This window comes from Parasteatoda tepidariorum, chromosome 4 (assembly GCF_982258835.1).
Source record: "Parasteatoda tepidariorum strain Cologne lab strain chromosome 4, Ptep-v5.0, whole genome shotgun sequence".
Taxonomy (NCBI): Eukaryota; Metazoa; Arthropoda; class Arachnida; order Araneae; family Theridiidae; genus Parasteatoda; species Parasteatoda tepidariorum.
The window spans coordinates 88812537-88838344 of NC_141758.1; the positions used below are offsets into that span (position 1 = coordinate 88812537).

The window sequence follows — 25808 nt, forward strand, 5'->3', positions numbered from 1 at the left end:
AAGTGATCCTGCCTCTATCAGGGGAGATTTGAGTTAAGTCACACTTCACCCAAGTGGTGTTCTCTTATCAAATAAGAGGCACTCCTTTCTGACTTAATTCGCAAAGACAATGGCTGAAGAACTTGGCTTGTCAAAGTGTTATTAGAAACAACATTTTTAAGAGCAATAAAGACATTTTTTAAGCAAATTGATGAAAAAGATAACTTCCTGATTAAAATAAAATAGTTTTCCTAAATATTTAAAGTCAAAGGTACTTGAGCATAAGCATTAGAGAAGCTCAATTTAGAGCAATTTTCAGTCAAATCTTTATATTATAACTTGTAAATTCAGACGTCAAATAATTCATGATTAAAAATAAATTAATTAGCATTAATTGTTACACTATGTTATGACCACATCAATTAATTTAGTTTTACTTATGTAAATATATTATTTAAATTTAAAAAATAAATATACACAGTACTTAATGAAAAAACATGTAACTCACTACACTAATACAATGACAATAAAATAATTTTGAGTTATGTTAAATTAAAAAGCATGACAAAATATTACTTCAATGTCATCAAGTTGAAGTGTCAATCTTGCCACCGATTTCAAAATCTGTCACTCTTACGGTGGTGTAAATAATGCCCTCGCAAAACCCATGGGGCAGGACAGACACACTCCAGAAAAAATAACACTAAAAACTATACTTATAAGATAGTATACTACTATTGATAAACTATGAATTTTATATTTATAACATAATTTTTATTTATAAGATATATTTTAACTTCCCTTATGAATAATAGTAACCCTTAACTAAAATTTGAATATAGTTATTGTAAGATAGTGAGTTTATATAACTTTCATATTATAGATCAATCTCCTTTTAATGTGGAAAGTGTGTTTTCAATTCACTACTTTTTCTAAATTCTGCTTGCTTTTGTATTACAATTATGTTTTTCATTATCATAAATCAAAACAAAATAAATTATTATAAATATCTTTTCACCCGAGTATTTTTGATTTGGATAATTTTAAATTTTTTGCGGAAAGTTTTAAAATAGAATACACCAGAAGGAGGGCACCTAAGTCCATGACTGCCACTGCTCTTATAACTAAAAAATAAAGACAAATTTATTCAGTAGTTATAGAAACAAAACAAATATTTTGTTTTGAACTGATTACATGTTAATCATTTTTGAGATAAATAGTAATAAATTAATTTGAGAATAATAAAGGTACAATAACTAGTAAAATTCAAAAATATTAATAGTTTCCTAATTAAAATTATATGATCTATACAGCAAAGAATTATTTGAAATATAAATGTTTTTTAATTATAATAAACTTTACCACTTACTTCATTATTAACTTGATCAAAGTGATAAATTCCTTTACTGCTACTGAAATATATGAAGTTGTCAAAATCCTGACAAAAACTGTCACTCTCTATAACAGTCTTTTTAGAAGCTCGGACCAATTTTAAGTTTCTCATATTTCTATAAAGAGATAAAAAACTTTTTTTATTAAGACTACAGTTCCATAAAAAATTTAGAAATAAATATTATATTTTCAAGAGGCTTCAAATCAACTTCATAAGTAAATTCTCTTGACTTTTTATATAATTTCAGACTTATATTTGCTATGCACAAAAATAGTTTATCACAAATATCATTATATTTTTTAATTAATAAGTAATCAAACTTACTTTTTGATAGAAAATATTTCAACATCATTTTTTACACAAAAAAAAAAAAGGTTTAATACGTGTCTAAATTTCATAATACATACCTATATTCATTATACAAATCAAGGATATAATTTGCATAAGATCTAGAAAAACTTAAAGACTAATCATAGTAAATTAAGAGTCCCACGAGCATATAGTCATCATATTATCTTCTTGTAATTAAGCCTATTTAGCACCACATTATTTACAAATATTTACATAGAAATTATAAGTGTTAAAGTGTATTACGATTAATTCACCAAATCATCAAATTCCCTTTCTTAAAATGCAGAAAATGCACAAAAAATCACTTAAGATGAAGCATATTTTATGAGCCTTCAATATTTAAAAATTCAAATTATCAATAGCACAATTATTAAAATTCCGTCTAATAACTCGGAGATTGGTTGCATAAAAGTAATAATACAAAGTCTAGTATACAAAAATATATGATATATGTACTGAAAGACATGGCACAAAAAATAAATTAACAACAACAACAATTTTTCTCTTGGTTAATTTAATGCAATATTTTTATATGTAGGAACAATGCTTTGTCATTCGTGAAATATTCTTTTGCCAGCATTTCTATAGGTAAGGAGGGTAAAACAAAAATTTTTCTTTCGAAAGTGCTGTTTCGAGTTTTAGAAAGGCAGTGTCTATTACACCGACTATCGGTAAGATAGCCTCAGAGCTATCGCGCCGACGTTGACAACAGCGCCACTTTACAGAAACTAATTCATCGGTACAATACTTGGCCAAAGAATACCTAAGGAGGCCTTTTCATTTCAATTCCAACCTTCAGTAAGGATAGGTTCGAAAAGGGACGAAATATATTGCACCTCCAAAACCCGTTTCACTGTCTCCCCTACATTTTTTGTGGGGGTGCGTGTGTTAAGTAACCCGAAACTAATCACTGTCACAGAAGGGGAATTGCAACCTGCGGGGGTCAACTAGCTTTCAAAAGATATCAGAAGAAACTCACTCTTCATCTTATATTATGCTTTTTCTCTTTCTAAGATAAACTTAAAAAATATTTTTTTTAACTCTAAAACGACTTTATTTATTTTCAAAATAGTTTTATCATTTTATTTAACATGCGCTTTTTCTAATTATATCTTGAATTGTTTATTATTTTGATTTGATTCTTAACAAATAAACACCGGGGTTATTTGTTATTTGTCACAAACAAATTGAAACATCAAAATTGAAAATTATTCGATTTAATTATCACAAAATTTTAAATCATATTAAGACAGATCTAAATTTCGATTATATCACTTAACTTATTCAAATAATTTAGCTCGGATACATTTAAAACTTCACCCACAAACTCATATTCATCATTTTTACTTACATTATTTCTACTCAGTTATAGTTACTTTAAAAACTTATCGCCAAAGATATTATTTAACAATAATACAAAAGAAATTCCTTATTGATCTAAAGCAGTTATTTAGTATAAATTTATTAAACTGCACATTTTGAAAGCGCAGTTTTATATGAAGTTTATTTTAAAGGAATAAAGGAAAACATAACTTATTAAAAAGCGAAAATATTTTATTTATCAGCTTTTGCTTGTTAAAAGGTATTTATATTTTATCAAATAATTTTTATCAAGTAATATCTTGTGATTACTTTAATAAAGGAACTTCATTTTTAATTTTAGGCCTTTAACTTAAAATTATTATAACCCTAATAACAAAGAATGATGGTAAAAGTGGGTAATGAACGCATTTTATTTGTAAATGTCGTAAATAAAAGGACAAATAAATAACTTACAAAAGTATAACTTATTTCTAAGAAATTCCTTAAAAACTATCTTTGATAAGCTTTATAATTTTCTAAACGTAGAAGTAATATTATAAGAAAATTGATGTAACTCTTTCATTTCAGTTTTGAGGATTCATAAAAAATACCATCATTTCTATCGTAAAAATAAATTATAACATTTTCGACTAATAAGCTGAAGTGACAGTTTAAATTTATTTTTCTAATAGATCATTTCGATGGATCATTAAAAACAACAAAATAAAACAATTCTATGTTATTTTACATTTTAGTACATAGATTTGTGAGACTGCTCACTGTAATTAATATAAAGATTTATCAAAATAATCGAAATTAATTTATAAAAAAGTACGATAACGAAATTTTTGAAAGAAAAGGCATTTATTGGTTTTCATTAAAACTTACAACATAACAACAGATTGAGACAAGTTTACTTTACAAAATTTTATTAAATACAAAAATACAGAAAATTATGGTTATCTGGGAGATATATTCATATAGATGGCATGCTGGCTAACCCTGGGAAGTTTTCGTGTTTTTCCTCTTTATGTAATGCTAATGACGGTTAGTTTTCTTATATTTTAATTAACTATAATTACACTAATTAAAGTTTGCAGTATAGAAATTTCTACTAAAACTCTTCTCCATGAATGGCAAAAGAGGGTCAGGGAAGAGAAATTAAAATAACACATTGATTACATACTTTGTTCTAGCAAAAAATTATGAATAAAAGTTACATTATACACTTTTAATATGAATTCGAAAAATTTCTCATTATTAAATACATAAGATATTGCATAATTACTACTCTTAATATATATTTTTAGAATATTGCGAAAAAAGGTTTTAAAAAGTGTATTAATTAGGAATTACCGATTAGGGAATCAACTAAGGAATCAGGTCTGAAAACATCAAAACCAGTTTGACTGTCTGAAGTAACAAAGAGTAACTTAACTCTAAGTATTACAGCTTATTTTTATTTTTTAATTTATCGTAATGAAATTTCGTGGTGTTTATAATAATCACATTTCTCATTCTTTTTATTTCATCTGGCAATCAAACTGGTTTCAATATTTTCAATGTTGCGTTCCTAAGCATCGATTCATTATATTTTGATACCGTTTGTATTTTTCTCTCGTGAATATTAATTATGACCACTAATGTTCTTTTACTTCCCTTTTTTTTTTAAAGAATTTTAAAATACATGCGTGTATTTTCATATTTTTCTTCATTTGCTGATTAAAATGAAAATTTCATAATACTTTAGTGTTCTTGTGTATTCAGAGGCGTATCTATGGAAAGAAGCGCCTATGGCAAACCTCTTACTGGCGCCCTTACTAAAATATTAAAATTCTTTTTTTTTTTTTTTATCCAATACAAAATAAAAGCTTTGTTTGAAGTATTTAATTCTTTTGACAATATCACAAAAAGATTGAATTGAATTTTAAAAAAAAATTGATAAATAAATAAATATTAAATATAACAATAAAATTATCTCTTTTTAATTGTTATGCATTCACGTGTATTCGAAATCCTCATCGGTAAGAAATTAAAATACCTTTTTTATCATATTTATAGAAGATTCTATTGCGTTTTTTCAATTGTCAATAAAAATTCTAAGAAGTTGTTTAATTAAGCACAATTATATTTTGAAGTTTCACAAATATAATTTGGTAACAGAATTACGTACACACAACAAATGTAGCTCTGAGTTAAAGAAGAACTATAACATAACCGGATGATTACTCAACATTTTCAAAATTAAAACTGAAGGAAATTGATTTTTTTTAAATAATCACGCTTTGCTAACATCAAAATAAAATCATCGCGATATAATAAATTCATTAAAGATTACAGTGTAAATAATTACGATTTGTTATGATAATTACGAATAAAATAGCAACAATAAAAAAAAAGAAAGATATATTTTGATTAGTTTATTTACTGTTCAATAAAATAAAAAAACCGATGCTCTTAATATAATTACGTTTTACAATCCTTATATAAAAACAGATAATAAGAAAAAATATACACACAATTACATACAAAACAAGACTTAATAACGACAATAATACATTTTTTATTGAGAAATAAATCAGGGGAAATAATTCTTTTGCTAACAATATAATAATAATAATAATATTCTTTTGCTTCTTAATAATTCTTTAATTATCTTTAAATAAATTTCTAATAATTCTTTTGCTTCTAGAAATAATTCTTTTGCTAACAGTAAAAAAAAGGCAAAAAGTTAAAAAAATAGACCAGAATACATTCTAGCATATTTAATTAAAAAAAAAAATTATGAAAAATTCTCTTCGCATCACAATGGAACAAATTAAAAATAAAGCAAAATATTAAACAAATTTGAATTATGAATTTTTAGACGTTCAGTGCGCAAAAAAATAAATAAACGAACCATCCTGATAACTTTTGATCTATTGATCAGATCTTCACTTTCTTCTCATCTCAATGGTTCAAGGGGTGACTTAAAATGTGATAATTAATAGGTGCAGGTATGATATTTTAAGTTACGAAATCAGATACTAAAACGTACTTTCTCTGAAGTTTTCTGTTTATACATGCCATTTTTTCGACGGATTTGGATTTCTGAATCCCAAAATTTAGTGGGTAATCGCAATCTGAGAAGTACCTAGAGAGATTTTCAAGCAAAGTGAAAAAAAAATTCTGCGCAATTATAAGGGTCGTTTATAATTGTGTAAATTAAGTTGTTTTTAAGGAAAAAGAAAAAAATATAAATCATTGAAATATTCGAGAAGATGACTTTTTGCATCTTTATGGAAATACATTTCTAAATATATTCTTAAAATAAAGATAATTATTTAATGAATAAATATTATTGTGATTATCACTTTATTGATAACTTTTTCTTTCAAGTTACTAAACTGTTGTAATGATTGGGTTATAAACTACACATTATAACATTAATATTATTTTGCTACCATTTTACTTTGATTATAAGAAATAAATATAATATATAAATGGAGGACACTTAATAAACCCATTTGAAAATAGTATACCAATTTTTTTCAAGCAATGTTATATGGGGTGATATAAATGTAAGTAACATATATTGTAAAACACTTGAAAATTAAAAGAATAGTATTTATATAAAATTAAAAAAGTAGTATTTATTTTATATATTTTTTATTTTAAAAAAAGGGAAGAAAATGGCAATCTGAAAAAAAGAAAAAATATAGGAGAAAGATTTGCGAAATTTTGTGGCCGAGAAATAAGGAAGAAGTTGATTCAATTTCAAAGTCAAAGACAGTTTGATAAATATTAACTGAATATAATTTAAAAATTCAGAACAAACATGTCTTTAAAAATTAGAAGAAAAAATTTCAATTTGTAAGTAGAAGGATTATTGCAATTCACATTTAAAGCATTAAAATATAATTAAAATTGTGAGTGAATATACTTCTGTAACTTAGAGTACAAAAAAAAAAAAATGCCAACAATTGACGATATGCTTCACCATTCAAAGGAAAAAAAAGATCAAACTTTTACAAGTGGTTAAATTCAAAATTTATCTATTAATAAATAAAAAGAAAAGCATGTTACTTCATGAATGTTACTTACTTGTAAACAAAAAATTATTTACCTATCGCAATAAATTTTCAGGAAATTTAAAAAATTATGTCCCCAATAACATTTGAAATTTTAACATTTATCTTTTTTTTTACTACATATTAATTTTAATAATAAAGCATTAACGAATATTTAATTAATACAATGTTTAATTATTACTACAAAAAATTCCTTGTGCATGTTAAATGTTTTTTCATATAAAACAGCAATAATAGAAACTAAAAAATATTATAAATTCTAATTTATAAAATTAAAAGGGGGGAGAGCCAAATGTCCCTCTCGATCTATATGTATATAGAGATGCCAACTTGCTCTGTTTAATGGGAAACTTTTTTCTAGTGGTAGCAAAATTTATGTTTTGTTTCTTGGTTTATGCAGATATACAATTATTTAATTTGATATAAAACTATTTTTTAAGCCACTACGTATGTATAATTCGAAATTTCGTGTTAAACACAATTTCATTCCAGTTATCTAGTTGTAAGCATTTTAAATTTAACCAAAATTATCCAAACGTTTGCAAGCTTTGGTCTTTAACTTTCTACCACTTAATAAAATATTTCTGAGAAATCTTAGCAGTTGGCATCCCTTCACATAGACATCATTTCTAAAAAATATAACGAACGCCTATAACGCTAATTAATAATTTATGCGTAATACATTTATTTAAATATTTAGGAAATGATTACTTACAATCAAGGAAAAAAATCTTACCAAATGAATTAAAACCTATCTGAAAAAGCTGTAACCTATAATTAGATTATAAAATTCCAAAATAGACTATAAATATTTATTTTCTTGAATTAAATTTTGAAATAACAACTAGAACGAGCAGAATTTTTCATAGGAGCGTGAACACCTAACAACTTACAATTACATCTGTCTTTATTTTTCAAAATAGAGGGGTGTACTACCAGACAGAGGCACCTCCCATTTTTAGTATTTCACACTTTTGTGGAGGTGATTCCCACCATGGATGATAAATATTTCCTGTTTTGGAAGGATTTACACTAATTTACAGCAGGGGTTCTTTTTGAAATCTATTCAACAGATCCCGAAAGCGGTTTTCAAAGAGATTTTAACCCCTGATGAAACTGAAGATTTACAAGCATGAGACACCCTATGGATTTAACATTTCTCTGTCCTCTGGTCATCACCAAAGATCTATCTCTGCCTGAAGGGGTTCCCCGATTAATTGCCTTTTTAGAACGACTAAAATCTTGTAATGTGATACGAAAAGGAGGAACAAATTCTTTTCTCTTTGCTTGTGGTAGTGAAAAAATAAAGAAAATAAAAATTTATTCAGGGATCATGGATTCTCTGCATTCTGGTCTTTCTCTTATCTTTTCTTGTTTAAGAATGGGGGACTTCTTCAAAAGAAAGAGTAAAGTTACAGTGGGATGCACTATGGGAGGTCTCACTTTCCTTTAGATAAGGAGAAAAAGTTTCTTTACATTTCTCACCCACTTTTGAGCATCCTAAAATTCGTTCGTTCGTCTTTCATTTTCTTTTAGTCTCTTATATTTTTACTCAATTTTTTCATATAGATAAATATTTTAAATTTAAGGATTCAGCTTCTTTATTGTAGTTTAATTTTAACGTATGGTATTTTCAAATATACATAAATAATATCAAATAATCTAAGTCGAAAGCATTTTTTTAAGTAAATTATTTTAAACTGAAATGAATATCAAAGTAAACTATTCTAAATAAAAATCAATAAATATTTTTAGGATTTGTATTCTTTTTTTATTATTGAAAAGTACATGATTTTAAATAAATACGTTATGCATTGCCGAGGAAGAAGAAATTTGATATATCGATATATTTACTACTCAAAAGCTATAACATCATACATAGCACAGGCTATATAAACTATATTAATATTAATTAGTTAATTATTATATTAATTAGTAAATTATTTTATTTTTATATATAACCATGATTGTGCGTTCTAAAATAATCACACTATCACTTATATACAAAACTCACTTTCGGTTGTTAATTTTCACAAACATGAAATTAAAGTGAAGCAGCATGTAACGGTTTAATTATAAATTAAGTTTATTATTAATTCAGAACTTTAAATTGTTTTACATTAAACACATTAAATGTATAGAATATTTTTGATTGATTATTATGAATAAAATAATAATGTAAAATAAACTAAACACTACGTTTTTCAAAGGAGTGGAAGCTAACCGATTTTGACACAAAAAGCGAAATAGTTGAATTAATAATAATAATAAATGCGGTAGATAATAAGAAATCTTTTATTAATTCATGGAGAACTGTCTCAGGTTTCTCAACATTCTAGGAGATAGAAAAAAAAGAGTTGTTTATTATTTTTATTAATTACTAATTTCGTTTATATACTGAATTAACCTTTTGTATTCTCCATAAAAATTGGTTAAAGTTCGATATTTTTTTTTTTTTTTTTTACGTGAATATTAACTTGACACCCGCAGTGAAAATATTTTTATTAAAAATTTAAAAAGCATATTCGAAAACATTACGTAACACCCGGAAAGTTTGAAAATAAAATTAGGTTACATTTTATAGATTTGAAAGGCAATTTTTAAAATGAATTTTTAAAAATGAAATACCAGGAATTATTTTAATTTTCCTCTAAAATCGAAGAATACTTGATTAGTCTTAAAAAACATTCACAGAGTTAATTGAAAAATTTTGATTTCCACCAGATTCTCTGCAAAAAGTGTTAAATTTTGCAGTTATATACATTTATTTATTTTTGTAAACTTTAGTTTTCCTTAAGAAAAATATTTTATTTATTTATATTGATCTTCTTAATTATATTTAAGGAGCATCCAAAAATATAAGTACTTAGGGCCTCTGAGGTTCTTAATCCGGCCCTGGCGATAACTTAAATTCTTTCTATTACAGCTTTGACTTGTTGTGAAGCAATGATAAGCTACATTTTCGAAAATTTTAAAGGCATTTGAAATTATATATGTGGTTAAAAGACTTTTAGTAAAAGGATTTTGATGAAAATTAAATGAGAATTATTTAGGAAATTTTCTAAAATTAAAAATATTTTAATTGGAATGTATCAAAAAGTTAGCAACGAGAGTAATAATTATTAAAAATTAAGCATTATTCTTTAAATTATGATTTTATAATTAAAATTTTGTTTTTGCCGAAATCGTCGTAAATATAACAGCAGAAAGGACAAAGATATTTTTTCCAGTTACTTATTTTAGTATTTAACGTGAATGTATTCATGAACATTAACAAATTATATTTAACCTGAATTGTTTGACGCTTGTCACCTACTTTGTTTTACGATTAGCGGTTCCCTTTCATACTTCACTCTCCCAGTGACAAAAAGAGTCCCTCAAAAGACGATGTCTTCTTTTCGAGCCCGCATGAAATGGTTAAATGTTGTATACTTGATTTTAATTCGCCCTCTAACTAACTCTCTCTCTCTCTCTCTCTGTATATATATATATATATAAATTTAAAAAAACACTTAATAAAATTTTTAAGTAAAAAAATCGTTGATGTTGATCGATTTTGCGCCTTTTTGAAATAATGCGCCCATGGCATTCGCCATACTTGCCATACCCTAGATACGCCACTGTGTGTATTTACATTAAAGCCCTAAAAACAGGGTTAAGTGCTTGTTCATGTTTGGATGATGCGTGGTCTTCTGTACTAGCTATTTTTTTTTCCTTACCGTGAAAAAACATACTATCCCAGCTATTGGAGTAATTAAAACTATTTACGGAATGAAAAAATTGGAACCTTTTAAATTTTTTTAATGTAAATGTTTTTTTAAACCTACAAATGAGTGTACGATATATTTTTAAAAAAAAAAGGAAAACGGCGGTTTTGTGATGCTTTATAGCATATTGGAAGATCTTTACGTCATTTATTCGATTTTAATTAATCTCACTTTATTCAGCAGCTAATTTTTTAATTCTGAAACATCTTTAAAAAACAAGAAACAAAGTTTAAAAAAAGGGGAATAATGTATTTAAAAAATAAATTCCATTCTCAAAATGAATAAAAACAAGAAAATTATTACTACTAAATAAATAAAATGTATATAGAATGAACGAATTATCAGCAAATATAATTTTCATAATAAATTACAAGCTTATAACTAAAGAGAAAGCTATCGGTTTTTAAAGCGTTCCCCATATCAATTCTTCAGAAGGACAGAGAGAGAGAAAAAGATTTTCAAAAGGGGGCAAGACCTCCCACCGAGAAGATTAGTGAACTTGGGGGTGGAAGTTGCCTTCCTCCCTTACTCAAAGGTAGAAAGTGACTTGTGTTTCAAAGGCAATATTACAAAAAGTAATAAAGATAAAAAAAATTAACCTACATTTTCGTGGAAAGGAAAGATTGAAAAAATTATTAGTATTTTTTTTTTAATTGATCACTCCGATTCTTGAACAAGAAAAATCGATTCAAAGTATGACAAGCCCGCCATAGACTTTACATGTTAAAAGCAGAATTGAGGAGTCTGCTTGGTGCAACACTTTTCTCCCGGCAACCACGATTCATGACCCTGATTTTCTGCTCTTTTGAGCGCGCCCCGTGTTCTTTGTTCGCCAAGGTACAATAGCTATAAGTTATGCTTTTCTACCTGTGTATGTGAAACAACGAGTGATGTGAAATTGGTAATGGGTTGTCATTTGTTTGATGGGTTATCATTGTTTCACCAACAACAACAAAATTAAAAATAAAAGAACATTAATTCTTTTTTCCTTAAAGCGTATAAAATTTTTATAGAATTTTTAAAAACTAAATTATTTATTAACATTATATTGGATTTATTTAAATATATTAATTGTTTCTTTCGACTAATTTATATTTTAATTAATAATTTAAATTAAGTTTTTACTAAAGTACAAATAAAGGTGTCTTTTCCTACTTTTTTTTCTGGTGAAGTATATCTATTTTTTATTTATCATTTATTTCAAAGGGTACCAAAATTTTCGAAATTATTATTTTTCTTTTAATTTATAAATTTTTTGAGACAGTTTTAGGGGCGATAGCTATTACGGTTATTTAAATAAATTATATTAAACTTAATTGTCTGGTTGAAAAATATTTTTTAATAATAATATTTCATAATTATAATTTAAATTCAACTGTTTTTATAATAATAATAATACACTACATAAAGTGACAGAGGAATTAATGGTATACCATTAAAATATATGAAAATATGTTTTGCGATACAGCTTTTTATAATACATCTAGCATTTGAACATAATATATTAATATTAATAGTTATTTATTTTTGTAGAGAATTGTTGGGACTGCGAGAGAAAACATTTTGCCTTATAAATTATTAATGTTATTAACTTCATATTGATCAAATATATTTTATGTAATTTATTTTCGGTGGTTGACTTATAAATTAAATGAAGATTAAATAACTTTTTTCAATAAATTATGTATCCAATTAACGAGGATTTAATGGCAAAAAAATTTAATTTTTGTCTTATTTAACTATCAAAAGTAATTAATTTTGCTTAGTCATTTAATTCCAAAATTCTTAGTGAATGACGGATTCCAATGACAAAATCCAACCCATCGTCCAAGAAAACCTCTCACTTGGTTTTATAATGCAAAAATGCAGAGTGGGAGCTCCATCCAAAGACAGATACTTTGAAACCGTGTTTTAGGAATCTATATCTACACTCAACATTTTGTCTTCAGATTAATGTTTTTAAATTTAAAATGATGGGGAAATCATTGGCAATATTTAAAGTGTGCATTCACATTTATAATGCTTGGGCCCAACATTCTTACTTACTTGCGTTAAAAATAGCTATTTTAGGCTCGATATATCTGTAATGAGTAGAGCAGCGAACACTTCACGTTAATGAAATATTACCTTTACAATTGTCAAAAAATACACTTTAGGCAGCTCCAGAATAACTTGAAGTGTTAAAATGAAGCACCTAAGGTTGTTGAACAAATAGTTCCATAGCTAGGTGTAAAGAATTATATTTCAGGTTGATAAGTAATAACCTAAGGTTGAAAAAGAAACACCTTAAAGTAGTAAATATCTACCTCTCCTCAAATGTAAGATGAAACACCTCAGGTTGTTACATATACCTCTGGAGGTATATTTGAGGTAAATTTTGAGATATTCATTTGAACCCTTTTCAACCTAATGACATATTTAAATATTAATTTCATTTTTACCTTTGAAAAATACCTCAATTTATCCTTAAGGGCACTCTAAATAACTTTTGATCTAATGATCAGAGACCTTCACGCTTAGGGCTCAATCTTAATGGTTCAAGAGATGGGTGACCACAAATATGCTAATTAATAAGAGTCGACGATATTTTAAGTTACGAAGAAGTCAGACAAAAAAAAAGTACTTTCTCTGAATAAACATATACCATTTTTGGAAGGCTACAGACAGATTTACGAACCCCCTAAATATAGGTGGAAGCGGCAACAATTTATAGCCAGGAGAAGTTAATGTAATAAATCTTACTATTTTGTGTATTTCGCTACATCTCGAGAACTTTTAAAGCAAATTAGATAATTCTATGCAAAAAATTAATTTTTAGTGAACTTTCATTATTTTATTCAATAATGGTTGAAAAACTTTTTAAAAGTAGGTATACAATTCTTTGCACCCATTTTAAAAATTATAATTTTACAAGACAAAATTTGAGCGAAATCCATCGAATAGTTCCTGAGAGATCGAAGTTTAAATATCTAGCCCTTTTGAAATTCAATTTCCAAGAGATTTCCAAGAGATTCGACTGATTTCGCTCAAATTTTGTATTTTGCCATGTAAAATTATATTATTTAAAAACTGATGCAAAAAAACTTGATAACTTTTCAAAAGTTTTTTTTACCAAAATTGAATAAAATAATAAAAAATAATGAAAGTTTACAAAAAATTATTTTTGGATAAATGAATTTTATAAGTGTGTGAAAATTTTCTTCGATTCGCTTAAAAAATTTTGATGTAACACAATGCGTAAAGTAAAATTAACATTAAGAGGTCCAAACTTTGGAGCACTTTCTTGACCGCCATATTTTATGGACTGCTGCTACCCGTATATTTTGGGGTCTAGAAATCCAAATCCGTCAAAAATGGTATGCTTATTGGAAGAAAGTGCGATTTCTATTTAATTTTGGCACTTAAAATATCGTCTGTACTAAAATTAGCACATTTGAGGTCACCATGGTGACCTCAAATGTGCTAATTTTAGTACAGACTTGCAAGTCCTAGACATCTTATCATCAAATCAAAAGTTATTCAGGGTGGTCCAGTACGTTGTTTTTTTCCTTTTGTTGCGCATTGTACATTCCAGGCTGAAAAACGAATGGAATGTATGTTACGATACATTTCAGGACAAACATCCCTTTCTGCCATTAAAGGATAGTCAATTCGTTTTTACTATGGCAAAATATTTTCAGTTTAAAATAGCTTTGCTTCTAATCTTGATGGTTGAAGGCATATCAGCTTCAGGGACAGGAGCAATGTTTTAAAAGCGTACTTGTTTGTACAGTTAGATCGGATCATGATCAATTTCCAAGAATTTCTCTTTTGTGTTAAACTAAAACTACATATGTAACTAATGGATGAAGGGTCATATTACTTCCTAATTCAGTCAGGATGCAAAAAAAAAAAAAAAAAAAAAAGCGTTAAATTTTTTTTCTTCCATACTTTTAGTCTATTTCAGATTTTTCTTCTTAGTTTACTTAGAATATATTTAAAATTTTATACATACCTATGATGACCAGGAGAAGTAATTAAAATTTACAAATACAGTAAATCCTGTTTCTGTGCGGTCCTTATTTATGCGATTTTGGTTTTGTGCGATTTATTTTTATGCGGTATATGAATCTTAGCGGCGTTAGCGCCAGTTTAATTTTTCCTATCAATGTACATATACACGTTGTGGACGAACTCTGATTACGTGGTCTCTCCTTGACAACGATGTATCTGGACTTTGCGATGCTCTGTTCATTTATTTTAAACAATCTCTTGATAAGGCAGAGTCAGTTACGTACATACGAGGGTCACTCTGAAATTTTTGAGATACAATTTGGTGTTTAAAGTTACACTTCATGAGGTTTACAAGCAATTGACCAGTCGACCGTCGTCATAAAACTGATCACCGATTTTATGGTACTAAGAAACAAATCAATTGAAATCCTATCTTCAAGCTATTGTTAACCATTTCAGAAGATGCGCGTTTTGCTTACGACGAGTAGCAGCAAACTATTTAACGCATAATTTGAAAACTTCTCCATGTACATGGACAATGAAGAATTAATTATTTTTAAAATTTCTTTTGGTCTAATTTAATTGAAAGCATTCTCTCATAAATCATCGATGTATTTTTTTTAAGGTCAACTTTTTTTATGCGGTCCCTAAGCACCGCATAAATTTTTTTTAGGTACTATATCGTACAAAGTTGTTTGTTATACGTAATAACTTATAATTTTTTTTTTGTATGATTTCTTTTATGCGGTCCCTATCCAACGCACAAAAAAAGGTTTTACTGTATGTTTTTCTTGAGTTTATGATTATAATAACCATTTACTAATAAAAAATAAATATTTATCAGGAATATAAGCTTATAAAGTATCTGGCTCTCCCTTACAAACAAATAAAATAAACTGTGTTTTTAAGTTTCGCCTTTGAAAATTTGATTTCCAGAAACTTCTGTGATCAATGATTTTTTGAAACGTCTGAACCTTCGATCTTAGGATCACTGTTAGCGAAAAATTCGGGATTTTTCCAGAGCGTAATCAGCCCTGCCTATTGACAAAACAAGTTACGATTACTTTTGGACCACTGAAAGCTAAATTTGTCACTTTACCACTTAAGAGAATTATTGTAAATAAACTTAGAATTTTTTCTGCCTTACGGGTAGAAGTCTCAAATTTCAACTGAATTGCTATAGATCTGTGTCTGATGCACAAAAAACTAAACATCTTCAAAGTTACAAAATAATCCTTTAAGTATTTCTTGAGAAATTTAAAGCACTTGTTTTTTGAACCTGGGACATAGTATAAAATGTCCTTTCACTAACCTGGAGTAGACACAAAAATAAGTTAAAAAATAAAATTGTGTGAAGATAAACTGCTGGAATCTTAAGTAACTCAGATTTATTTGTATTGTCATTTAAGATTTAAAATTAATTAAATACGATTTAATTTTTTCAGTGCCTGTATCAAAGTAATACCATGTTTGGTACTATATATGTTTGATATTATACATATGTTGTGGAGGTTAAAATTTTTTAAGTTCCACTTATTTAAATTAAGAATCAAATATAAAAGATAATTTTCAAAGTAAAATCTTCATAAAACAGAGGAAGTTGATAAATAGGAATTTTATAATCAATATTTAAAGATTAAGTGTAGGAAAGAAAGGAGTAGATTTTTTAAAAATTTATTCTCGAAACATTTCTATAAATACAAAACCTTGTATATTATCAAAATTTCATCAAACACAAATGCAGGAAGAAACTAAACTTTTATTGGACAAAAATGTAGCAGATTTAAAAAACTAAATATAAATTTATACAATTAGGATTAGAAGCAAGCAATCACAAAGTTGAAAGAAACATATACTACATAAATTACAGTTAAAAGGAACATACTGAATGCAAATTTATTGAAAGTAAAGTACTATTCTATCAAAATAGGTAACACCTATACCTAGAAACTTAATTATTTAACAACTTGGTGGGAAAATTTATGTCATTGAAGTCCATCAGAAATTAATAATGAAAGGTAAATGATGAGTTTTTATGTGGACATTTACTTGAAATTTGACAATGGTTAAACAAATATTTTTTTTAAAAAAAAAAGGCAATAAAAATTACTAATTAAGAAATAAAGTTTGTTTCAGAATTAAAAAAAATATAAAGTTGGCTTACACATGACAAATATTTATTCAAAATTGGCTTACACATGACAAATATCTATTCAAAATATATCTCACAGGAAGAAAATCAAAATAAGCTAAAAAAAAAAAAGTCTAAAAAGTTTAGATTTTGAACAATACTTTTGCTCTGGAGGCTGCAGAGGGCCGACACAGGAATAGTGATACCACTGCGAATAAGAGTCGCACAAAATAGTATCACCATACCGCAATCTTGTTTGCATGAATAACATTCCCATGTCATCATTCTCGATTTTGTAAAATCACATTTTTAACCAATAGCCACCCATCAGAAGTAAAGAACAGCTTCACTTCATTAATTTCAACACATGATTCCATACAAGAAGAAACCTTCTCTATACCACATTCTATAGCAGCTTCTTCTTCAAAATGCCTTTATTTATGGTCTTCGATAATGTCTCTTCATCTACAAAGCAGTTCATAAGCATATTTTTTTCCCTCCAAAACTGCTTTTCTTGTAAAAGGAGTGGGCCTATTACCTTTCTTCCTCTTCAAACCAACAACTTTTGTCGTTAAACCTAAAAATATAAAATATTTTAAGAAAAAAAAAGCTAAATAAAATAAATCATTGCAGAAGATAAAAATTGCTAAAATAAAAATAAAGTAGTTTTTAAGGACGATGGGAACCCGGCATAAATAATAGAATTAATTTTTGGGCCATTTAATGAGTGATTTTTTTTTAAATATGCAAAAAAAAACAAAAAAAAAAGGAAATTTTTTTTTTAATTTTAGAAAGAATTGCTAAATTGTGTATTGTAATCTCATTTGCTAAATTGTGCAGTTAGAAAAGCTAAGGAAGGGAAAATAATAAATCTGACCAAATTGAAATTGTTTTAATGCAAGATTAATATACTTGTTCCTTTCACATTATTGTTGCATTTATATTTTATAATGTTAGAGTTAAAAATTGTGTCTTTAACAATAAAAAAGATTCAAATACAGTGGTACCTTGAGATACGAATGCCCTTACATACGAGTTATTTGAGATACGAGGAATGGCCTTGCAAGCCCTTCTCGTCCTCGACAATGCTCCCGTTCACCCACCGAGCCTCGAAGTCTATAGCCGAAAATTGTGCTGTCGGCTAAGTCCGTAGCTTTGAAGGATTCGAACTCGAAGTGCCAGCGGAGGAGGAGATTGTGCCTCTGAGAAAATCCATGGACCTGGTGATGGGTGAGCATTCGGGCGTACTGCAAGAAATTGGATTCGAGGAAGAACCAGAGGTGGAGGAGGTTATCTCTACAAATGAGATAAAAGAATTCTTGGGAATGTGGAAGAGAATTTCACAGTTCGTGGAAAAGAAACACCCTGAAAAAGTTGAAACTGGTAGTACATCGGAGCTATTTAATGAGACTTGCCTAACTCATTTCTCCAGCATTCTGAAAAGGAAGAAACAAACCTCCTTGGACAGTTTTTAAATCTGGCTAAAAAAGCAAAGACCAGTGAAGAGAAAAGCAGTGACTAAAATTAAGCATATAGTAGCATTTAAGTTGTGTGTAAGTTGCATTTAAGTAACCAAAATACAAATATGCATGTACACTTTATAAAAGCAGTTTTTTCTGCTTTACATTCTCTTTTATTATGTTTTTATATAGTATTTGTCATTTATAAATACATTTTCCTTATTCAAAAACACACAACAAAAACAATTGAGGGTAGCATTTTTGGGGACGGAACGGATTAATGGCATTTCAATGGGCAAAATTGCTTTGAGATACGAGCAAGGTTAGGGAATGAATTAAACTCGTATCTCGAGGTATCACTGTATATGTATTAGTGAGTTGGTGATCATGCGTTATTTAAACTCCTTTTAATTTTGTTATATGCATTTTATATTAACTTTTTGGATTTATTTCTATTTTTAAGCTTTTACAATACTATTTAAATAAAAATATTTACACAGTAAAACTTATAAAAAAAAGATCATTATCATAAAAAATACTATGTCATAATTTAAAGTGAATAAAGATATTTAAAGAAATATGAATTATATTAAATGTCAGCACAAAATCACTATTTATGATAATAACACTCCGAATATATTCTTTCTCAATCGGAAACAAATTGTTTACTAATATAATACTATTATAAGGGTCATGCATTAAATTATTAAAAAAATTATATTGTTATAACAGTTTGCATAACTAAAGTCAATGTACTTGCTTTACTTACAAGTATTTCATTGAATTTATTTTTAGAACACAAACATTAAATTTGCCTCAAAACTTATTTTACTTGGTCAAAAACAAATTCAGAATTTGAATTTTCTATGTGTCTTTGCTTCTAACCATATTTTATGGATACATAAAATTTAAAGCAAGGACTGCATATGAAAATTTACTATGCTCTTATATATAACTAAAATACATTTGACATTATGGCAAGGTAAAAAAACAGGGGATATTTCGTATTGTGATCTGGCGAAGCAACTACAATTGCCAAGGTGCCAAACAGATTTTAAACTTGCAAATTTTTTAAAAAATATATGTAGATAATTGCCTAGGGGTAACTACAAGTTATACCTTACGAGTCAGTCCCTTTCTATGACATTTCTTTTAGTTTCTCGCGGGTCACTGCCCGGAAGTTTCCTGGACTTTGCGATTACTCTGCCGCAGATCACGATACAGAAATCTCCATTAACAACAGTTTGAGCAACAACAATAAGTTCAAATAGATATTATAATATTCACACGTAAGTCAGTGTAAATCACTCTGAGTAACAAAATAATTTCTTAACTATACAAACAATATTATGATAGAAAATGGAGATAATTAGAGTAAATGTAGGAAAAATTTTTACCTATATGAAATGGAACAGAAATATAGATACTTGGAGATTCACATATTTTTGAACTTTCTCTTGGTGCTCAACAGGTATCAGGCTTTCTTTAGGCGAAGAACGGAACAAAGATTCGGAGAGGACATGGTCATGATCCTCATTCATTGATTTTATCTGCAAAAATTGTTTATCTGGAGACAGCAGCTGGACAATTTTGAGTAAAGGTTCTGGAAAATAAAATTTTTTTTTAAACAAACTACGTATAAAAAATGTATAAACTAAACTCTATAAGGGCTTGCAGACACAATATAAAATAATAGATAGCAGGTCAGAGAACATATAAAACAAGAGTGTTAAATTGTTCTTTACAAGGTGATAGTGACTATTGACATGGTGACATCAGGAACGATGTTGCTAATCAATTAACACATTTTAAATAATTCATTTTAAATAACACATTTTAAAAATTAATTAAACAATACAAAATTTACTTACTTGGATTGGCGACTGTTATCTGTACATTTTTTTTAATGAATTCTTCCACCATGTGTATTTCAATTCCAGCGGAGCCTTATCAAATTTTTTAAATTTCTTTGAAGCATTTTGTAAAGTTTTCGCTTCTCTCTTCCAGAAGATCGTCCTTTTTTCTTTTTCAAATTCATGAATGGCTATTTGTTATTCTTCATATGAAGAAAATCAAGATGCTACAAAAATTGTAGCTGCCTTGACTACGATAAACAGAGCTAAATTATTTTTGAAAAAAAAATCGGAGAGTCACGTGGACAGATGCGCTCTATGATTGGTTAAAAATTTGATCGGTAAGATAGCAAAATGAATTTTACTGCGCCGATAATCGGTGCAATAGACACTCTGCCTGGCATTCTTTTGGTCGGATTCCACAATCGTTCTCCATTGGATTAAGAACAACGAAAATTGGGGTACATTTGTGAACAACAGAGTAAAGGAAATAGTTCAGCTCTCAACAAAAGAAATGTGGAGACACGTTCCTGGCCACAGCAACCCAGCTGATCTCCCTTCAAGAGGATGCTCTGTTCAAACTCTTAAAGAGTCTAAGTGGTGGGAGGGCCCACAGTGGCTTAAAGGGTCAAAGGAGGAATGGCTCGACTCAGCAGAACAAACCGATGAAGATGAGGTCTCAAGAGAGAGAGAAACCCGTAGTTGTAACCAATCTTCATACTCATGAGACTACTTGGTATTTGAAGCGGTTTTCAAAATACTCAACTATAGTCCGAATGGTAGCATGGATCCTTCGATTCTGCACAAGTTGTAAAAACCCAGGTAGTATAAGAAGAGGAGAGTTATCCGTTGACGATATAAACTCGGCTGAGCAGAAACTACTAAAAATTGTGCAGAAGGAAAGTTTTGGTGACACTGTCACGAAGAATAAATTGAAAGGCTTCAACACTTTCCGCGATGCCGACGATCTGATAAGAATAAAGACAAAAATTTTCAGAAGGGAAGATGAAGAAAACTTCAAATGTCCCATAGTTTTACCGTCTGATCACCCACTTGTGGAAAAGTTAATTTATGAAAAGCATCTGGTTTCTTGCCACAGTGGAACTCAAGTTGTCCTGCCAGATCTTCGACAAACTTGTTGGGTTCTCAGAGGTCGGAAGACTGTTCAAAGGATCTTGAAACGATGCATTCGATGTAAGACAGGGTTCGAGACGCGTTGGTTTTCGAGGTGACAGGGGTTGACTTGGCAGGGCCACTCTATTTGAAGAATGGAGATAAAGTTTGGATATTATTGTTTACCTGCGCCGTGTATCGGGCTATCCATTTAGAGCTGATACAGAGCCTCTCAACTGATGGATTCTTGCTTGGACTAAGAAGATTTATAGCAAGACGTGGGAGACCACGAACTATATATAGCGACAACGGAACAAATTTCGTTGGAGCGGTCAATTTAATGGCTTCTATCGACTGGAGCAAAATAATTCAAGATAGTTCAATTTTGAGAATTCAATGGGTCTTTAGCCCTCCTACAGCCGCCTGGTGGGGTGGGTTTTGGGAGCGTATGGTCCAAATGGTGAAGAACCTTCTGAGAAGAGTTTTAGGAAAAGCATCCATAAATTTTGAAGAGTTGAGTACCGTTCTATGTGATGCAGAAGCAGTTATCAACTCCAGGCCACTCAACTATTTATCTGAAGATCCAGAGGACTTAACACCACTAACCCCAGCTATGTTCCTTCAGGACGTTCAAACGGTGGGAGTGCCTGACTTAGACAATTTAGATAGCGTCAACCTGGCCAAAAGGTGCAGATATCAACAGAAATTGAGAGAGGATCTCCGGAAGAGATTTCGGGAAGAGTACCTCAGTATGCTTATTCATAGGCAGGAAAATAAAAAACCTATCAAGCGAATACAAATTGGAGATGTGGTCCTCATCGAGTGTGACAAAAGGAGACTGGACTGGCCAATGGGACGAGTAGTTGAAGTTTTCCCTGGGAAGGATAACTCGGTTAGAGTCGTAAAATTGAAAACTGGAAAAGGTGAACTAATTCGTCCTGTGCAACGATTGCATCCTATGGAACTCGATTTCACAAATGAAATATTTAACCGTGAACCATTTAAACAAGTAAAGATCAATAACTTTAAAGATAAAACTAAAGTTGATAGCCTCAAAGGTGAAACTGAATTTGGAGAGATTAGAGATGATGAACGATGCACAGACTTAATGAAAACTAAATGTGGTAGGGATGTGCGAAAACCAACTCGTTACAGTTAATTTAAGTTTCGTTAGACGTCAACTGTTGTAGCTTCTTCTACCTTTGAATGTCTAAGAGATTTGTGTTTGATTATTAAGAACAATCAAAGGAAGGCGGAGCTCAAACCTCGCAGCCTTCGAACGAGCTAGGAAGAGAAAAATGACGTAATTTTGACGTCACGTTTCTACTCCTAAGGAAAACCTGAAACCTCGCGCTTTCGAACGGATTTTGCTAATGGATTGCGATCTTCATTTTTCCTCCCATCTATCGAAAAACTTTCACCTAACAATTTGCTGGTGAAAGCGATTCGAACGTTCGAATAGGATGCATTTAACGCTGGGATTAAATTAGATTTCCGATTTCAAAGATAATTTTTACCCAGATATTTTATGATTTTTTATAATTATTTATCTAGATATTTTATGAATATATTTCAGACATAATTTTTTCTCTCACAAATTTATTATTTCATGTAATAAATGGATTAAATAATTAGTTTCGGTTTCTAGCAGAACTTATAATAAAATCTATAATAATCTTGCACGACTTTAAATAAAACGTGAACATTTTTTCTGTTCCAAATTTTTGTGTATTCTTAGCCATAATATGTTTAGTATAATTATTGCCGTGTTTTTATTAACTTTTATTTTAATTACCTCGTAATATTTGCAGAAAAAAATGGAATTTTTTTCTTTAAAAAATTGGTGAGTTATGACTAAGATTAGTGCATAATAAATAAAAAAGATTACTATAACTAAATTATAATTTAAATAAGAATTACTATAAATTGTATACTTATTTTTAATCCGCTATGCAATTTCTATCAGAGATTTGAAAGAACTGAAGCTTTTAGAATATGATCGGTTTTGCAATTTTTATAAAGTAGTTGATTAGTTTAGATGCATAATTAAGAAGTATAATTTCATTTATTTTCACTTGTCTTTTGAGTTGGGTAGAATACAAGTGGGTAATCGATATAATCGTTTTTTAATTGTTATTAAGTTGCAGTTAAATTTAGATGCATATAATTAAGAAACATTTTTATTATATTTTTTATTTTTCTGTTCATACTTTAAATGCGAAAATTTCATCTTTTATTTTCTAAGACAAAAAGATATTTTTACTCTTAGATCTATCTATAATGCCAAAATATATTCGACAGTTTATTTTTTGAAAAATTATCTATTGTTTTCAGAAATAAAATTTGTTAAGATTAAGATTAAAAAAAATTCTAAAATCACCTTTCTTTAAATTTTTTTTGTTAGAAATAGCATTAAAAAAGCAATTGAATAAGAAAAACGTTTTGGAGTTATTTCTTAATCTTCTGTTTGACATTTGATCTTTTTAAAATAATTACTCCTTTCATAAAATGGTAAATAATAAGTTTTAGGGTGGAAAAAAAACTTAAGCATTATTTTCTTTTCTGTTTTGAGATTCTCCATTAAGTATCAGCTAAGTTATTCTAAAGATATTCACTTATATTTATTTGTTATTATTAAACTAGCGTTATTATGTTTTTATTCAAATAATACCTTAAATTATCTTAATGTATGCGATTAATTCTACTTCAAAAAGCTTTTTTCGAATTTATGCGACGTGTAATAAGAGAGAATTTCCTTTGAATTGCTTTAGCATATTTCATTTATATACAGAATGGGAAATCATAAGAAAAAAATATCCTGCGTCAATCAGAAAAACAATTGAGAGAATTTTGTTATTAAAAATGTGTGCAGTAAAAACTAGTTGATATTTGCATCGAGCTAAACTACTAACACGAATTTGTAATAAAATAAAATCACGAATAATCCTTATGGCTAGACCATTTTCCATTGCTGTACAATGGAAATGTATTACTAAAAGTTCTAACTCCCAAAAGTTCTAACAAAGTTTTCACGACTTGGCACCCTGTCTTCTGAGTTGGATTCCATATAAGAGCGTAATAAAAAGACCGGAATATAAAGAAAGAAAACTTTTTTAATAAAATTGTTTTTGAATTAATTGTTTTAAAGTTGCTGGTAAATTTAGATGCATAATTAAGAAACCTTTTTTTATTATTTTTTTCCTAAATTTTCCTGTTCTCAATATTCCAAAAAAAATTATTTATATTTCTAGTCTTATAATTATGACATCGAAATATACTCGAAAATTTGTTTTTTAAAAATTATGTAATATTTTAAGAAAAAAAATTGTTAAAATAAACATTAAAAATTTTCTAAAAAAAATCACGTTGTTTTAAATATTTTGTTTAAAAATTGTACTAAAAAAATTCTGGACTAAAGAAAACTTTTTAGTTATTTCTTAAACTGTTGTTTGACATTTGAATTTTTGAAAATACTTATTGTTAGTATAACAAATTTTAGGGAGAGAAAAAATCAAGCATAATTGTTTTCTCTGTTTTGAGATTTTTTTTTAAATATTAGCTAAGTATTAATAATTTGCTAAGTATTATTAATTTTTAAATATTAACTAATATATTCTGTTTTACCTGTATTCATTGGTAATTATTATACTAGTCTTTTTTTGGTATTATTCGAATAATATTTTAAGTTATCCATATTGATGCAATTAATTCTAATTCAAAAAGTCCCTTACAAATTTATGTGGCACTTAAAACAAATATTTTTCCGAATTACTTTTTCATAATTTATTTACATACACAATGGTAAATGATAAGGCAAAAAAAAAAAATAAAATCCAGCATCAACAATAACAATATAAAAACAACTGAGGATATTTTGAAATTGAAAATGTGTTTAATTGAAAGTATTAAAAATACTTGTGACGAGTTAAACTTTAAAAACGAATTTGTGATATAAAAAAAATCACGAACTGCCCTTTTGGTTAGAACGACAATAGTGAAATTGTGTAACTAATAACTCTAGCATGAAATTCTTAAATAAAGTACAACTACTTGGCATCCTTGTCTTCTGAGTTGGGTTTAATGTAAGAGGGTAATAAAAGGCGATAATTTAATTGCAGAGAATTTTTTTCCAAATCTAGTTCAATATAACACAACGATTGAAAATACCATTTTCAAAAAAGAGATAAATTATTAAATTTGAAAAATAAATATTGCATTGTTTGAGTTGCGAATTGTAATTTATTATAAAAAATATTATAAAAAATATTATAAAAGAGAAGAAAATAATGTTTTTTTTTTTGAAAAAATAACTTACAATTATTAAAATGTATAAGTTTGCAATTGCGAAAAAAAAAGAAAGAAAAAAAGAGGATCATAACAAAAAAGAAAGCGAAAA

General features: G+C 28.1%; 3 protein-coding genes and 1 long non-coding RNA gene across 8 annotated transcripts in view; 2 read left to right on the top strand and 2 right to left on the bottom strand.

The window, feature by feature from the left end:
• LOC122273600 (elongator complex protein 1) overlaps positions 1 to 2416 on the bottom strand; it is a 45792-nt gene extending 43376 nt beyond the window's left edge. For 2 of the 3 annotated variants that reach the window (XM_087161588.1, XM_087161586.1), the window contains exons 1-2: positions 1780 to 2416; positions 1349 to 1487 (exon numbers count right to left, since the gene is read on the bottom strand). In XM_087161588.1, coding sequence (XP_087017714.1) covers positions 1349 to 1483 — 135 coding nt within the window. In that variant the 5' untranslated portion in view covers positions 1484 to 1487; positions 1780 to 2416. The remainder of the gene's footprint in view (positions 1 to 1348; positions 1488 to 1779) is intronic. The other variant, XM_087161587.1, reaches the window with a different exon arrangement.
• Positions 2417 to 16513: 14097 nt separating this feature from the next.
• Positions 16514 to 20614, bottom strand: LOC147811917 (uncharacterized). Of its 3 annotated transcripts, XR_015433192.1 has the most exons (4): positions 20318 to 20614; positions 19844 to 20049; positions 17994 to 18422; positions 16514 to 17563 (listed from the first exon to the last, which is right to left on the bottom strand). It is a non-coding gene; the product is annotated as an uncharacterized LOC147811917 (long non-coding RNA). The 3 variants fall into 3 exon arrangements; XR_015433190.1 differs by lacking the exon at positions 17994 to 18422 and having other exon boundaries at positions 20318 to 20601; XR_015433191.1 differs by having other exon boundaries at positions 17484 to 18422; positions 20318 to 20603.
• Positions 20615 to 20970: 356 nt separating this feature from the next.
• On the top strand, positions 20971 to 21531 carry LOC147811918 (uncharacterized). Its single transcript, XM_087162286.1, has one exon. It carries the CDS (start codon positions 20971 to 20973, stop codon positions 21529 to 21531), a length of 561 nt encoding a protein of 186 aa, XP_087018412.1.
• Positions 21532 to 21752: 221 nt separating this feature from the next.
• Positions 21753 to 22571, top strand: LOC147811919 (uncharacterized). The gene has a single exon (XM_087162288.1). It carries the CDS (start codon positions 21753 to 21755, stop codon positions 22569 to 22571), a length of 819 nt encoding a protein of 272 aa, XP_087018414.1.
• Positions 22572 to 25808: the final 3237 nt, after the last annotated feature.

Coding starts and splice junctions, on each gene's coding strand:
- LOC147811919 (XM_087162288.1), top strand. CDS start 21,753: ATGGCTTCTATCGACTGGAGCAAAATAATTCAAGATAGTTCAATTTTG.
- LOC147811918 (XM_087162286.1), top strand. CDS start 20,971: ATGAGGTCTCAAGAGAGAGAGAAACCCGTAGTTGTAACCAATCTTCAT.